Genomic DNA, 16,744 nt, shown 5'->3' on the forward strand with positions numbered 1-16,744 from the left:
TCCATGATCTCTTTTCTAGCACCCACTTGCAGATCAACATCGCTGACATCCTTGCCAATAATAGTGCCTATGTAGGTAATGTAAAGTTACACAGGTGTGTTTCACCTTGCCTACTTTTTTCAGTCCAAAGGCTTAGGGCTGCACGACAGTCTCAATTAAGTCAACAGAGAATACATCAAGGAGAATCACAATTGCTCGCTTACATCATAAACAGATAGTAGTATAACGGAGATGAGTATTATGCTGTATGTCAAGATTTAATTTCCTCCAATAACAGTCAACAAATTGTGTCCCAAACAACAATATACAGACATGCGCCGTAGAATGCGAAATTGTATACATGCATAGTAAGAACAGAATTTCGTAGATTCTTCTCGAGAATCTTCATTTAATAGGCAATTGTAAAAAAGAAAACAGTTCCTCCCAGAGAATGAACAATAGTGGAATAGATGAAAAAGAACATAAGAGAAAGAGAGCTGCGAGAAGGAAGTAGAACGATCATGCACCTCGGCGTGCCCGCTTACTTTCGCTTCCCACACGCATTCCACGTGAACCACCGTCACCATGTCCATGATTTTCATCACCAGGTCGGCCACGTTTGCGTGGGAGAGATTGATTACCACTGCCAGGTGCATTGTCGCGATTCAAGTCTCGTTCGCGATCTCTTCCACCACCACCACGATCTCGATTGCGGTCTCTGTCGCGGTTCTCGCCACGACCACTGCCACCGCCCCATCGGCGGTCATCATTGGGCGGTCCTGCAGGTGCAGGTGGAGGAATTGGCAGCGAGTTGTTGTTATTGCTATGTGAGGATGAAGGACGGTTTCGACCTTGGTGGTCATTGCCGCTGGGTCCTGGGAGGTCAGGCGGTCCATCATCCCTCTCTCGGCGATCTCTCCTTCGATGGTCGTCACGACCACCGGTAGCACGGCGGTTGGCCGAATCTTTTCCACCCTGGTGCGAGTCGTCTTCTGCGTTATCATTTCGACGATTACGATCACGGTCACGATCGCGGTCCCGACCTCGATCGCGACGATCATCTCTTCGACCACTCTTAGCAGCTTCGTCTTCGTCGCGACGGCCACGCTCGTTGTCATGCTTCTCATTCCGTTTTGACTCCCGATTGGCTTCTTGTGGGGCATCCCCTCGTCGGCCACGGCCTGATGGTCGATTATCTCCCTCCGGAGCTCCTGGGAATAGTTCAGTCCTTTCTTGCCCAGTGGCAGCATCAGGTCCTCCGACTTGGGGACTAGGTGGTCCGCTTTCTTGAGCTTGTCGTCCTCTGCCGCGGATTGCCGTTCCTTGTCCACCTCGTTCTTGAGCACCACCTGATTGCTGAAGCATAGTGTTGATACCCGAAAACCGTTTATCGCTGCGATTTCTGTCATTTCCTGGCCCAGATGGGGGTGTACGTGTGACAGGAGAACCGCCAAGATGCCCACTAAGGGAGCTGCGAGGTCCACTAGGTGGAAGTGGCGGCTGAGATCGGTTGTTTCCAGGGCCTGGCTCGGTTGAAACTTGTAGATTCTTGAGACGGTCAGGATGGACMCCCCCAGTCTCGGTTTTTTCGCCCGCCAAAGCCGGTGATGGTGCCGCAGAAGGATCAGGAGCGCGACCACTTGATCGACCGGAGGGACCAGTTGGCGGTAGACGTTCGGAAGGTCTACCAGGTGTAGTAGGTGGTGGTGGTTGTGGCATTGACACATTCCGCCCGCGCGACTGCCCAGCTCTACTACCTCGAGGACCAAGAGGGATTTCATTGGCCGACTCAGGTTGTCGTACCGCTCTAGAATCCTGAGGTCCTCTTCCATGGGATACGTCGCCACCAGATCGTGACTCTCTTCCTTCTGGCAAGTCAGATCGTGCTGCTCTGTCGCTACGCGGCCCTGCCGGAAATTCATCATGACGAGTACCACGGCGCTCATCGCCTCTTGTTGGTGAAGACAATCGATGTCTTCGATCATCTCGATCAGGTCTTGGTGCATCGCGACGCTGATTATCTCCTTCTATCAAAGCAAGACGATCGGGGTGTCCCTGAATGACGTTGGCTCTTTCTGGGTTTGACTGCGTTGCCGGACGAGAATGTCCTGCACGATCAGCCTCTGACTCTCGGCGCTGACGAGCCTCACGCGGAGAATGAAATTGGTCGTCATCTAGAGGGCCAAGTCGTTGTGGATCTCGGTCGCGATCCAGACGGCCAGGGCCACGAGGTTCATGGTCATTCAGACGCTCCCGATCGGAGTCAGGGTAGCGGCTAGAGCGGGACGAATCCGACTGTCGAGCGTCCCGCATTTCTCTACGGTCATCCTTCATATCTGACTGTCTACCTGGACGATTGTAACCACGAGGAGCCTCGGGCTTGTTGGGTAGATTAGGCGGTAGTGGTAATCGTGGAGGTTGCGAGGAAACCCTGTCAAGATCCGGGCGTTTCGGTATATTCGCGGAGTGACTCGCGTCTGGGGGTCTTGAGCCATGTCGTGATTGCGCCGGCGACGCTGTTCTAGCTCGAGCGGTGTCGGTGTCCCTAAACGAGAGAGATGTCGAACGGTCTGCAGCATGCGGTTGTCTATTCTCATCTGGTCCAGCGGTGCCTGCACGCTCGGTTTGGAGGCCTTTAGGTGCAGCATCTGCCGAAGACGCCACTACATCGGTTTGTTGAAGTCTCGGTTTCTCGCTTGTTGCTCTTTCGGCTGCTGGTGTCTGATCCCTTCCTCCGGCAGCGAGCGAAGCATCAGCCATCTTTGCATCCTCAATCTCACCATCCTCGACTTCCATTCTACCTGTAATTTGGTCGCTTGGCGTGCCATTCACTCTGATGCGGAAGAAATAAATTAACAATCATTCATTCATTCGATAAGCACTGTACTCACTCTGGAGGCTTGAACTCGGCGGCTTGTGCGTTCAGTTGTTTTGGAGCGGCAGAGTCTGTTCTTGGACGAGGTTTTCCTTTTTCCCCGGCCAAACTCTCATTCTATTTTAATCAGGATTGGTCAGTAACATATCTGTCTCGATCAATTGTGTAAAAACACTCACAATCATGAAAGCTTGCGGAAGAAGCCATTGCTTCTCTCTTCGGCTAAGTTCTCCTTTTAGTGATGCCGCTGGAATCTTTACATCCTCTCTTTCATCGTTACTGAGAGTATTGACACAGTGCAGCATATCGCGACCCATCCAGTTAACACCCGGAAAGTGTTGGGAGACGGCCTTCAAAACACTGATTGCATTTCGAATATGCATGTATTCGCCATTGTTGAAGCAAGTCTTTAGTGCTCCTGCAAGCAGACGATGCCACTTGTAAAGTAATCGTCGGAACATCTCATAATCCACGAATGAAGTCGCCTTGCCTTCGGCATCGACGTTTGTAGCAAAGCCAGGTAGTGTCTTGTTCGATCCCCAGGCTTCTTTTTCGTACACTGACTTGTCTGCATGCCAACGGGTCATATCACGCAAAATCTCATTGAGGAATTTTCCAAAATTATCGGCTTCTTTTGAGGTGCATTGGAAAATAATCGCAGTCAACCTGTGTTCTCGGAACAGCTGATCAAGTAGACCAACGGTGCGGAAATTCGGTGTACCTGAAATATGTAGAAACTTCATGATCTTGAAGCAATAAAAGGCATCAATAGGCGATAGCAAAAGGCGGGGTAAGAAGCATTGCTCTAGCAGAGCCAAGTTAAGAGATTCGTATTTGCCGCGCATGCTAGGAAACCAGTGGTCTTTTTCTTTCTGCAGCCTGTTTCGGGTGGTCTCATACGAAACAAGGTGATTTTTGTTTTCTTCAAGGAGTCGGTCTTGTAGCTCCTGGATTTGTTTCTTCTCTCTTTCCTTCTTTTGAGTGCCGGCTAGACTGACATCTGTTCTATCATTCGAGATCGCTTGCACTCTGCGTTTTTGTCGTTCAATCTCATCTTCGTACGCTTTGCCAGGGATATGAACATCGTATAATGAAAGTTGCCAGAATGTCACGTAGAAAGGAAGACCCACGGTCTGCCAGGCGCTTTCCGGAAGTACCGGCCTGATTTTGTCCATGAGACCTTGCAGGACAGGGTGCCAGGGCACGTTATCAGATTTAGATGTCGTGCCATTGACTTCACTGGAGATCCGGGTTTCGGTCACTTCAGTGGAGCCTGATTTATCCACGTCCATCTCTTCTCCAGCAGTTTCTTTCTTCTCAGCACTCTCTTCTTCGGTCATTTCCACATCGTCATTGACTGCTGCATATCCAGAAACACTAGCTTCGATGCTCTGTGTTGCAGGCTCTTCGCGGGAGCCGCGATCTGCTTCAGCGATTTCTTTACATATGCTAGGTCTCATAATCCAGAAGGCAACGTCGGGTTGCAAGCCGAAGTCCCCGATTAAGTCTGGAAGACTAGGAACAAAAGAGTCGAATTCTTCGACTGTAAGATTGCTCCGAAGTAGGTCCAGATATTGTGTCAAAATTCGATGGATTTCGTCAAAGATGTTGCCCAACAATTTCAGTTCAGGCACCATTTCGGACTCCCTGTAGACACAGAGTAGACGCTCTTGCGCGATGGCGATGAGTAATTGACCGGCCATTTTAGAGTCGGTCAAAGCTTTCATGAGTCTTTTGGATGTCGTTCTTGATTCGTGTCGCTTGTCTAGAAGCTGAAGCATAGTCTGCGATTGCAGAAGATTGCCACCGGCCATGCCTTGAATTTGAGCTTCGTTGAAATTTGTGTCGGTCACGATTCCAGCCATGGCGCTTATTATCCGTTCCAAAACAATGAGATCAGTCGAATTTTGATGACGGAGCTGTTCAAGAACGTATTGGAGAATTGGCGTAGGGTTGAGAACTGAATAACGCTTGAATGCTTTCCCTGTGAAAGTCGAAAGAGCATTGAGCCATCTGCTGGTCAATAATCCACCTTGCTGCACGCGACTTCGTCCTTGTTGGCCTAGGGAGTTGATAAGAGCCCAAGCCAGAATATCATATCCTAGATCTGTAAAGTAGCGCGCACATTCAACCACAACATCGATAAGGTTGTCATAAGATTCGATTTGCGTGATCTCAACATTAATCACAATTCCGGGATTCGCGTATGCGATTTCAGCTAGAGCACGAGCCATAGCTTTGATGTTGGTCTTACTCAATCGTTTGAGAGTATCCCTTGTCTGCGCAGTAGCAAGCTCGAAGGCTGTTTTGATTTCGGGTAACCTGGAGGTCTGCCCAAAGTGCCATTCAGCATACATGTTGTAGCGAACCGCTCTGGGAAAGTGGCGAATCACAGCGAAAACTTCGTTGGCAACACCGGGGTTCTTTTTAGACAGACTCAGAGCAGGGAGCAAAAGTCGTTTGCAAAGGTCTTTCCAACGACTCTTGTTGGACTCTGAGTCATCTTTGCTGAGAGAATCCTGAGCGATTCGGGCGATTTTACTCATCAGTAACGGGTCCTGGCCGATTCGGAAACCCGACACATTCAATAAAGACGATGCCAAAGCGAAAAAATCGTCGATGTTCTGACAAATGGGTATGTTATCCGCCCAATGGTCCCAATAGAATCGATAATTGATTCCATCCTCCCGATCTTCTTTATCTGGATGAGCCCATCGAAGCATTCTGCGAGGCTGACCGTCGGCGAGACGGACTTGGCCCTTCGCGACACCGGATTGATCGGGGCTTGGAATTGGTCTAGCTGCTCGAATCTGATCCAGGCCTTGCATAGGTCGCAGAGGCGCATATATTTTACTAAGGCAATGGTGAACGATGCGGTGAATATAGTCGGGAAGTTCCGGTATATCCATCAGCCAGGGAAATCTGCTGAGCATATAAAGAGCCTCAGGAATAGCACCAATAGTCAGCAAACTCTTCAACAAATCGATCTTTTGTTCGCGGATTTCTGGGGAAGGCTCTTCTTCGTCTTTCGCTGCAGCAGCTTCAGGGTCCTTCGCGGGGGTTGCTGACCGAGCCTCAGTGTCACGAGAGCGAGAAACAAGGGGAGGCACTGTGTCGTCTGGCAATGCACCTGCAAGCATCAAAGCGTTGACACCGCCTCCAGGTTTGGCTTTGATCTCTCGTTCCAGTTTTTCCTTTTTAAGCTTTTCTTCAAGCTCCGGCATCGAGTCATCTTCACGCCAAAGGTGGGGATAAAGGTCACGGAGGGAAATAAAGCCAATCTTTATCAGTAGTGCAGCGACCCAAATCAAGTTCTCGGGAAGATAGCCTGCTTCGCGGGCGAATGTCGAATAAAAACGAAGCTTAAACCCAAGAAGCTGAGCAGCCACTCGGTTACCCTTAGGTGGTAGGGTACCTGTTTCTTCCACCCATTTCCTGGTTTCCGCTTCAAGCTCTCCATGATTGCTAGCCTCCGTCAGGGCAATCTGCTTTTCTTCATCTGATAAGACACGTCGGCCGATTTCGAAAAATGCGCGTATTCCAACCTCTCGCACACGATCCCAGAAGGCTTGGTCGCGTTCATCGCGTATCCTTGCAAGGTCTTCTTTTTTCTCATCATCGCTGGAAGTCCATCCGGGAATAGCCCAGCTAGGTAGACCAGAAAAGATGCCGTTTTCCTCTTCTCGACGCAAGCGATCGCCTTTAGGCCACCATGAGCTGGCTCGTAGAAACCTCACGAAGAAATGATATTTTTTCACAAGCACAGCCGCAAATACGTCTAAAGTCACATCCAAAACACGTCCCACATCCAAATCAAAGGCTCCAATCATGGCTTTGACTCGCTCGAATGTTTCTTCTACAATCTCGCTGGAAGGAGACTCGGTGTTGCTTGTCGTGAAGAGTTCAGTGACCAGTTTCGAGTAGCCCTCAGATTCTTCGCGAAGAAGGTTGTAGTTCGATTGTCGATACAGCACGTTTGTCTGTTTGCGAATTCCGATACGTGTGAATGTGTCTCGTACTAGGCCCAGAGTCTGGATCAGATTGGTGTCGAGCTCAAGGCGCAACAATGCTGGCGATATCTCGGTAGCAAAGACGAACGGTCTCAGAGCTGCATTCGATCCATCCTTCTCTTCGGCGAGGATAGATAGAGTATTTAGAAAGAATGAGGCGACATCATCGCTCTGCACAGTGCCGTTCTCCTGCCTTGCATCTGTAAGTATCTGTTTGACAGCATCTCCGGCCTCGGATGGATCCAGTTTTCGGGACAGAACTGCTCGAATGATTTCTTGGAAGACACATCCTAGGGTAATTATATCATCACTTTTCCGTGCAGTGACACCTTGAGTGATGATGTTCTTCTTGCCATTTTTCACCCATCCCGTTATGATCTCCGGTGTGATGTATTCGAAAGCGTAGTTGATGTTCTCCGGCTCGTTCGACGGCACTTCGTGCAATGGCGCAGCCTTTGTAACATTAGCTCCATTAGTCTGACGAGGCTCAGATGCCTGCTGCGGCGTCGCTGGAGGAGCCATTGAGGATTCTGTAGCAGGTTTCGATTGATCGTTAGAGACTGTCGGCACACGACCTGACGGTGTTCTGCCTCCTCTGCTCGGTCTTCTGTTTCTTCCACCACCGTTTTCACCAGCGTTCGGACGCGGACTTGGCGACTGAGGCTGGTTGTGATGCGCAAGGTTCAGATTGCCGGGTCGATGAGGGGATGGTCTCTGTCCGTCGTGTCCTGAATCGCTAGACCATGTTCTTTCTCCTCGCTTTCTTTTACCACCGGTGCCTGGGGCCATTGTGGCCACAGGCCACTATTGAGAAAATAAGTGTCCAAGGAGAGATTTAACGATCAAAGTGCAAGGAATGCGACTTGAGAGGCGATCTTTATGCGAAAGGAACGAAAAGCGAAGCATGTTAGTTCTGAGTTGAATATTTGCGGAATTGGAGTCGTGATGGGATTGAATGAAAGTAAAAGAGCGTACCAGGTGAGTCAAGTCTCATGCCGCGAAGCAAAGGAAAGCTTCCACGACAAAGAAAAGAGGATGTTCAGGTGTGAAACCTGGAAGGGTTGTTTGACGGCAACTTGACTTCGTCCCGGACTCTACATCTTTCCTCGACGCATGCGCCAAGCCTTGCCCAAACTCGCGGCTAGCGCTTATCCAGCTAGCGCAAGGTGCCTGAGGCTAATAGCATGAAACGATTTCCTATTGGCCATTCCTATACTATTCAACGTTCTCGTTCATTATTGACAAAAACTACGTGGTTATGCAGGGAAACTTGCTTGATATATCGAAGTTGATGCTATTTTTCTATGATATCACTTCACAAAATCTCTAGGACGATGGTCATGCATAGTCAAGTATACACATCTATCAATACTTGTTTAATGTGGGAGCAAGTCATGTCGTAAGTCAGACCTGCGTAAGAATAAAGCCATCAGATAGAAGGCAGTTGGATGCTTCTTTGGGATAGGTGCCCACACTGGAGCAGGAGATGCAGTTGGATGCTCGTCCGCCGTCCTCATGAGTTGAGGGAGAACCACCTATCTTCAATCAACTAGAAATGCAATAAATGTCATTGAAGTTGTTGAAGCTTCCGTCCGCGTGTTGGCGCGTCGCCGCGGTGATTAAAATGTATACACCGTCACAGTATCAATCAATTCATATGATGATTTAAGTATATCACCAAGCAGTAATGTCATCGACTTCGGCTTCACCGAAAGTGCTGCTCTTCGTCAACTCCCCAACACCATCTGTCGCAACGATGCCGGCTTCATCTGGTTTTGACATAATATCTGGCAAAACCTCTCTAAAGAATTCCAGAATGTATGCATTGACCTGCTGAAACTGAAGAAGGAACGCGTCATGGCCTTCGGGGCTATCGATCTTCTTCAGCCGAGAATCTGGGATTCCTGCAGCAATTTCTTGTTGCTCCTCGAAAGTGAATAGGCCGTCACTTTCGATTCCCATGACTAATGCAGGCTGCTCGATTTGCGACAAAGCATCGAGCACGGGAGAAGCTGAATCCGGGCTTGCACGGTGGCGAGAGACATCGTGTGTATCGAGCTTGCGGGTGATTGCAATGTAACAATTACTATCGAATCTCTTAACAAACTTTTCGCCTTGGTACCTAAGGTATGATTGGGCAGAGAAGTACGTCGAGGGACGAGAATGTTTCGGCGTTGGTAGGGACGCTGTGAACGTGGTGGTGCCGGTGAATTGGGGATCAGTAAACTCAATCTCCGTTGGAATTTTAGGSGAGCCAGTCTGACTAGGAGGACGAGAAGAGCGAGAGCTTTTGTGACCATCATTATGAACAGCCCAATGCTCACTTGGAGGCGATGGCGGCCCCGCTGCGCTATTGATTGTCTGTCGCTTCGATGGATCTGGTACGTTTCTACCGAACCGCGATTCAAACGAATTGCGGCTGCGGTAGGTCAAGAGCGCCGACATGCGAGCAGCTCCCAAGCCTGTGGCTGGTGGATCATCATAGGAATAGTAGCCGTCTTCATATTTGGGATCGCTGTATATGGATTGGCGTTGGGCTTCGCTCCAGCTGATACACCACGCGGAATGGCGGGCAGATGTAGCGATTGGAACGATGCATCGAACGTAGTCTTTTCCAAAGTAAGCGTATTCGAGAGTAAGCATTCCTCCCATGGATCCTCCGACAACGGCCGCAATCTGTTTAACGCCCAAATCATCAAGGACTAGCTTATGAATTCTAATCTATATTAGCTTGATGTCAATGTGTCAACAGCCAACATGGATCTTACCTCACGTCATCCCGGATAGTAGTCAGTGGAAATTCAGGTCCGTATTGGCCCTTTGCAGGGTCGCCGTCCCTGTTCGTAACGGCACTAGCACTCCCATAAGGACTTCCCAGACTGTTAAGGCAAATAACATAAAAGCGAGTGGTATCGAATGCTTGACCGGGTCCTCCGAGGAGAGGACCCCACCAGTCCGCGACATCGGCACTGCCGCTTAGCGCATGGCAGATGACTAGAGCGTTATCACCGTTGGCGTTGAGTTGCCCTCGGACAGTATATGCGACGGGCACATTATATAGGATATCGCCGGATTCGAGGGTGAACGAAGGGATTATTGCGATTTCTTGGTTCGGGATGAGTTGTGAAAATGGATTCTCAGGTTGCGATGCGACTCTCTCTACGGGATTTAGTAGCTGTTCACTAAAACATAGTCACTGAGGGGTGGAGGGGGTGCACTGACGGTATTTCAGGACGCCCGAAGCGCTTATTTCTCTTGAAGTAGACATTTCTGAATATATGTGTGTATCATGAATTGCATGAAAAATGAGAAAAATGATAAAGGTCAATTGACTATCCCAGGGAGAATAGAGCAGCTAAATATGCAAAATGGTATGAGTCACGATCGTATTAATGAAGTTTTGATTTCAATTTTGGCGGGGGAAATTTCTGAGGGATCCTCGGACGCCGGTCGCCGTTGGACTAATCCATAAATAGACTAGCACTTTAATGTTAAGATCGAATGAGTCAGCATTCGAATGACCAATGAGAGATCACCAAAACAGACTTGGGTCTGGCTGAGGCTCTAAGCACTTTGATTAGCAGCCTCAACTTTTCTGGAGAAATCTTCTCCTTATTTCGATCATTCGTTCTCTTGTCATTCGTTTGATATAATTCTGTTTTGCTTTTTTTTATTTGTCACTCACAACCGATCAGCTATATTTCAGTAAAATGGTGTCCTCCGCCCTCAATATATTGGCCTTGACATGCGCCATTCGTGGGGCCTCAGCAGCTTTCAGCCTCAACACCGGCGGTCCCAACTGGGATTACACAACCAAAGACCTAGCAAGCACCACATCTCAAGCCTGCAAAGATGCCTACAGCGCAAGCATCGATTGCAACAATGTGCTTGTCGGGATGGCTGCATCGCTGAACCCAAATTTTGACGTCGGGGCTTCAGATCTACAGAATTTGTGTACTACGACGTGCAGCGATTCATTAGCGCAGTATGTCGCGAATATCAAGTCTGTATGCAACCAGCCGGGTGATCTCGCTGGACTCTGTAGTGGGAATAAAAACCTCTTCCAAGCCCCTGTGGAGGCAGCTGGCGAGTACCTTCAGTACAAGTACGGCGAAGCGTGCGCCATGAATGGGTGAGTACTCTTGCACTTTGGTCCCCAAGAATCTTAAATGGAATCATGCCCCCAGAGCGTGTACCGACAATATACAGGTCGGACTATTGCTACTTGACGTATTCCAGCAGCCAAGACTGGGCTAGAGAAACGTTCCCATGCAACGATACCTGCGCCATCCAATTCTATCAGAATGCGCATGATCAGCCAGGCTCAGCATATCTATTCAGCTATATGGACCTGTGTAACCAGACATCATACTGGGAGGAAACCTTTGCCGGCGGCTGGGATACGGTTGTCCAATGTGGCGATGGCGGAAACCAGACCACCACCACCACCAGCTCGGCCAGTATCAGCGCGACGGCCTCGGTGAGAACTTCACTCGGTACTGCTTCAACAACGATAGTATCTGCGCCGGAGGCGACCTCTACGGCTTTGTCGACAGGATCGGCGACAGGCTCCAGTGCTAGTACGGGAGTCGTCGCAAGTAGTAAACCCACGAGTGGTGCTGCGAGGATCAGACCGCTTTTTATTTTTTTATTTTGATATAATATATAATTTGTACATAGCGTGGGATTTTCATGTATATATCTTTGATCTGGTGGGTTCCTTGAATTCAGCCAGAGCACGTCATCTCTGCCGAAGCATATCCAGGCAATAAATGTATTTATACCTAGTATTCCTTGAAGCTTTGAGATTTATTCATACAGTACCCTCCCGGGAACTATATCGACCTCAACGGCAAGATTCCAATCCTACAAACTTGACATTTTCCCACATGCTGCACAGCGTACGTTCATTGGCTACGTAAATCATTTCGAATGGGCATACGGAATCTCCGACTCGGAAACGGACTCGAATACGAATCCACCTCAGAGCAGCGCTAGACCCCTCTATTTAACCACGACGACCCGTGAGTCATTTGAATTGACGGTCAATTCCCAACTCCAAGCTATTGCAATCTCTAAAAATCATATTCCGACATAAACCAAACACAAAATGAGTCCCACAATCTACGATAGCAGCATCCTCGTCCTGCAGGGCGTCCTCGGCACCCTAACACACATCCTCAAAAAGGCCGAAGAACAACCCAATGCCGATACCTTACTCACCACCGCCCGCCTCTACGAGGATATGTACCCGATAACTGACCAGGTGCGCTGTGCGACGCAATACTCGGAAAACATCTTAGCGCGCCTAACAGGTCGGGAACCCGTGACATTTGATCGCGACCTCGGCAGCTACGCAAAATGCTACGAGCGTATTGAGCTAGTCCTCAAATCGCTCAAGGAAGCTGACAAGGATGTCGTGAATGGGCACGCGGATGTTGTATCTCCCACGGCCTTTGGGCCGGGAAAGGTGGTTGACATGAAGGCCGGGGTGTGGGTGCACAGTATTGCGTTGCCGAATGTCTATTTCCACTTGACGACGGCGTATGGGATTCTCAGGAAGGAAGGGGTGCCGTTGGGGAAATGGGATTATTATGCGGGGTTTGCGCCGGTTGCTTTGAGTCAAAAGTAATAAAAAGAAGGGACTGGGACTTCTAGATAAGAGCTCTATAGATCTGTATATACTCTCTAGGGCTTAAATGGCCGCACATAAGACATTCATTAGACAACTCCACTCAATATTATCAATTGATGACGACTGTATCCCTAAACCCTGCATACCTAGCTACGTGAATAATCAAGGGGTCTCGGAAACTCTATAAACAAGCTTCTCAGCACTATGATTGCCAGTCCTCATCACCTCCATCCCCTCCAGCGCACCCGCAAGGCCCTTGGGTCTTACACTGACAGGGTGCGGCCTGATTCTTCCCGCCGCAACAAACGTGCGGGTAATGTCAAAGAACTTTGATGCAAACTCGCCATGTCTCTCATTATTGTGGAATTTATGTCCTCTCTTCTCAAAATCTTCACCGACACCCGTGTATGCCAGCGTGTATTCATGCTTGACGTCTTCACGCGGGAATTTCACGACTATGATGGCGCCATATCGAGCGCCGGGTTCTGTCGTCAGAGCATCGGCGCAGATCTGGGCTGCTGCCGGATTGGCGATGGTGTCCCAGGCGAAGCGGAGTTTGTTTTTGGTGTACTCGTTGATCTTTTTGCCGCACTCGGGGTCTTTGTAGTCAAAGACTTCTTCGGCGCCCAGGCTTTTATTGAAGGCGAAGTTTTTGGGAGAGGCTGTGCTTATAACTTTGTATCCTGATCTACAGGTTCACAATGGTTAGATGAAAATTCTTTATTCTAAAGGAAGGAAGCTTACAGCTTTGCAAATTGGATCGCCAACGACCCTGTCGCTGTGCTACCGCCGTAAATGAGTACATATTCAGGAGCCTTGGTAGGCTCATTCGGCATGGCCAATTCGAGTCCATAATTTTTCTCGTACAAGCCCTGACCAACAGTCAAGACCCCACAACCGAAAGTGGCAGCCTCCTCAAAGCTTAGAGTGTCCGGGATCTTGAACAAAGTAAACTCCTTGGCGAGAACATACTCCGCAAAGGCGCCTGTATTGATGTTGTATGAATTGCCACCGTTGACGAACCCGGCTACCCGGTCACCCTTCTGGAAAGGCTTGTCGACGTTCGGGCCGACTTCTTCAACTACGCCAGCAAAGTCGACGCCGAGGATGCAGCCATCTATAGCAATTGCGTCTTGAACATGTTTCCAGTCCGTGGGGTTGAGGGCGATAGTCTCTGTTTTGACGAGAAGGTTGTGGTCATACAGTTTGGGGATTTCTCGGTCTGTTACCACCACCGCTTGGTTGGGGTCTTTATAGACGATTGCTTTCATGGTTGCAGCTGAAGTTGCAGCCTTTATCGATTGGTGGTTGAGTGCAAGAGGGAACTAGGATCTGTGAGCTTGAAGACTTGACTTCGATTAGTGATTACATACCTTGATATATAGCTTCTTTGATCCCTTTCAACGTCACTGTGGATCAGCTTCGTCTTGAAGTAAGGCAATCTCGGAGTGCCTCGAGAGTTACACGATCTCAACGTTGGCTGCAAGGAGTCTTAAATAAACCGGCTGGCTCCAGATGCAGCCCTAAGAATACCAACTTGCCAGCTCATCAGCACACTAAACTCTAAGCGCCGTCTTTTTTCTTTCGCCATGCCACTAACATAGCCTTGCTTATAGATAAGTCATGAATACTAGTCATAAGGCGCATGGCATAAGCCATGGTGCTAAGCAGTGGGGTGACCAAGCGGACTAGACCAAATCTAACCCATCTGTGAGAGCGGACGCCGCAAGGCCGAATCATTCAATTCTCGGTATATCTTGGGTGGTTAGATAGAATAACAAGGCTTGTTTCGTATAAGATTCACTAGTCATCATCCATTGACCAATCGGTCAAATTATCATACACAAAATATATCCAAGGCCTTGGGACCCGGGGAATTACCTTGCCCCTCCTTGATATGGAAAGGGAACCAAACTCCGCCCATAAGTCTGAATAAACTCCCAATACGCGCCACCAAAACACCATTTCATGACTAGTTGTAGACTTTTGTGGAGCTCCGCTCCATAAGCAAACAGTATTCGTGATTTTAACGCCGTTGTCCGCGCCAGGATCCTCGACCCCCACGTCGACCACCACCACCACCACCACCACGAGTGCGGGGATACTCAGGGCCACCATCAACAAACATATTTGTATCTTCAAATGTAATGCGACGCATATCCTCATCCTCTTTTCCAGAATGCCTAGCCCCTTTCCGTATGAGCGTGTCAAATTGGGCTAGACGTTTGTCAACAATGTCGCGGGATACCGGTAGATAGTAAAGCTTTGGCTTAGTTTTCGTGGATTTGAACAGATCATCCAGGGCCTGAAACCCTTTCCCACCACTTTGTTGTTGTGCAGGTGGAGCTCTCGAAGGCCGATTTTCTCGTCGCGATTCGGCATCCGGGCTGTGTCGCCGAGCAGACACCGTGGGCTGATGACCGGACCTGGCGCCGTTGCGGGCATCTTGCAGGATAGCTTGGACACCATCTTCTGTCTTTTCGTATAATACCTCCCAGCGCTGGGTGCCGCGGCCTGCAGCTATATCCTGCTCAGTCCTGACCCACTCGCTAAATTTACCGTCCGGAATAAAGTCAACCCAGAGGGGTTTGCGGTCGCGTTCATTCGGCCATATTGCGCCATGTAGCTTTGACCTCACTCGTGATGCTGTGGTGACGGTATCAAAAAGTGCGAAGCAATGAGTTTTGATCGAATCCAAGAAGAAATCGACCAATGGTTCACCGCCGAGCTCTTCACCGGCCGGTGTAGCAAGTTCTTGTAGGTGATTTTTCAAGGATGATGGCTGCAAAGGTCGCATGAGATTACGAATATAGATTGAGGATGTTGCCGGGTGAAGCGCTGGCTCAACTTGGACATCATCGTCTTCTAAGGTCTGCTCGGAGTATTGTACGGATTTCGGCGGCTTCGTAGTGGTCAATAGATCTCTAAAGCGAGGATCTTGGCGTCCTGTAGAACTTGTCTCAATTTTACTCTCTGGTCGAACAATTTCGGACGTGGTTTCTCGCGGATGCACATCTTCTTTGAGTATCACCCGTGGGTCCTCGTTGTCGATCTTGGATTTCTTCACTACCTCAACGGTGGGAGGGGGACTCTGGCTTCGTCGTTTGCGTTTGCGAAGATCGTCACCACCATCAGTGGGTGGCTCGGAATCTAAACCTTGATTCTTCCTAGATACCTCTGCTAGGGTGGGTGGCTCCTCTGGCGTTTGATTTTCGGGAGCTGGTCCTTCGGGCTGCGCCGGGACAATGGGTTCACGGAGCTTTATTGTCTGACTATCTGCAGCTGTATCTGGTTCCGCTTCCTTTGATTGTGTTGGACGGTCATTTGTGGTCTGTTGCGTAGGTTGCGTAGCTTCCGATCTAGCGTCATTCGGCTCGATCTGGGCTTTCTTAAGATCGTCAGAGGGTTGATCTAGCTGCGCGGTGACTTTTGGTGTACTCGGCGCGCTTTCCGTTGGAAGAATTTCAGTACCAGACTGTTGCGAGGGCGGCGCTGGCTCATCAGTTTTCTGGTCTGCGTCACTTTTTTGCTCGGTCTGGTTTCCTTCTTTCTCAGCCGTGAGTTCTGTCGAAGCATCCTTAGCGGCAGGCTGTACACTAGATTGGGAGTCCAATTCGATCAGTTTATCGATGAAATCCTGTTTGAGCCGTAAACCGGTTTGGGGGACACCGCGATTCTTGAGCTCCGCCTTGAGCTCAGTGACCTTCCATTTGCTGTAATCGGACATGGCGATCGGTAAGGTGAAAAGAGCGTCTCGATCGCGTAAACATTTGTCAATTTGGCGAGCACGCGTTGCAGCTTGGCGATGAAGTCGGGCAATTGTAGCTTATGGGTGAGAGGACATTAAGACAAACAGTTTCTCTGGAAGTTTGGAATGAATCGCGATGCGCGAGCCATTGAAAGGGCTGTCCGAAAATGGCTAGCTTCGCATTAATAAGCAGATCACCTATAAGCGCTTATTGGTTGGATCGATTTTGCTCCCCGTGGCTGAAACTGGGCCCTCCACACTCTGCAAATCACCCATTCGGACCAATCGGTTGCACTCCGCAATAAAACTGCGTCATCTATTCATACGTAGTAAATTCGCAGTCCTCTAGGGTTCATAAAACTCTCTATAAGAAGTACACATGTGCGACAGATCATGCAACAGCAGTTTTCGCTACCTCTTCTCGTGGCCATTCGAGCCAATGTGCCCATTCCAAACCGAGAAAGTCATCAATTATACCCAAGATGAACGCGCCAGCA

The 16,744-nt window shown here is 49.3% G+C and overlaps 6 protein-coding genes across 6 annotated transcripts; 2 read left to right on the forward strand and 4 right to left on the reverse strand.

The window, feature by feature from the left end:
* Positions 1-644: 644 nt before the first annotated feature.
* BHQ10_006859 (uncharacterized protein) lies at positions 645-7,653 on the reverse strand (the record flags this gene model as incomplete). Its single annotated transcript, XM_040879491.1, has 4 exons — positions 645-1,992; positions 2,108-2,812; positions 2,871-2,971; positions 3,034-7,653. The coding sequence occupies 4 exons, from the start codon at positions 7,651-7,653 to the stop codon at positions 645-647; spliced, it is 6,774 nt and encodes a 2,257-aa protein (XP_040735363.1).
* An 885-nt stretch (positions 7,654-8,538) lies between these two features.
* On the reverse strand, positions 8,539-10,132 carry BHQ10_006860 (uncharacterized protein; the record flags this gene model as incomplete). Its single annotated transcript, XM_040879493.1, has 3 exons — positions 8,539-9,580; positions 9,633-10,023; positions 10,087-10,132. 3 exons carry the CDS (start codon positions 10,130-10,132, stop codon positions 8,539-8,541), a joined length of 1,479 nt encoding a protein of 492 aa, XP_040735364.1.
* Positions 10,133-10,574: 442 nt separating this feature from the next.
* Positions 10,575-11,445, forward strand: BHQ10_006861 (uncharacterized protein; the record flags this gene model as incomplete). Its single annotated transcript, XM_040879494.1, has 4 exons — positions 10,575-10,849; positions 10,910-10,996; positions 11,104-11,269; positions 11,317-11,445. The coding sequence occupies 4 exons, from the start codon at positions 10,575-10,577 to the stop codon at positions 11,443-11,445; spliced, it is 657 nt and encodes a 218-aa protein (XP_040735365.1).
* Positions 11,446-11,974: 529 nt separating this feature from the next.
* Positions 11,975-12,496, forward strand: BHQ10_006862 (uncharacterized protein; the record flags this gene model as incomplete). The annotated part of the gene is made up of 1 exon (XM_040879495.1): positions 11,975-12,496. The coding sequence occupies one exon, from the start codon at positions 11,975-11,977 to the stop codon at positions 12,494-12,496; it is 522 nt and encodes a 173-aa protein (XP_040735366.1).
* Positions 12,497-12,661: 165 nt separating this feature from the next.
* BHQ10_006863 (uncharacterized protein) lies at positions 12,662-13,770 on the reverse strand (the record flags this gene model as incomplete). Its single annotated transcript, XM_040879496.1, has 2 exons — positions 12,662-13,187; positions 13,244-13,770. 2 exons carry the CDS (start codon positions 13,768-13,770, stop codon positions 12,662-12,664), a joined length of 1,053 nt encoding a protein of 350 aa, XP_040735367.1.
* A 755-nt stretch (positions 13,771-14,525) lies between these two features.
* On the reverse strand, positions 14,526-16,226 carry BHQ10_006864 (uncharacterized protein; the record flags this gene model as incomplete). Its single annotated transcript, XM_040879497.1, has 1 exon — positions 14,526-16,226. The coding sequence occupies one exon, from the start codon at positions 16,224-16,226 to the stop codon at positions 14,526-14,528; it is 1,701 nt and encodes a 566-aa protein (XP_040735368.1).
* Positions 16,227-16,744: the final 518 nt, after the last annotated feature.

This window comes from Talaromyces amestolkiae (assembly GCF_001896365.1).
Source record: "Talaromyces amestolkiae strain CIB chromosome Unknown scaffold13.1, whole genome shotgun sequence".
Lineage (NCBI taxonomy): Eukaryota > Fungi > Ascomycota > Eurotiomycetes > Eurotiales > Trichocomaceae > Talaromyces > Talaromyces amestolkiae.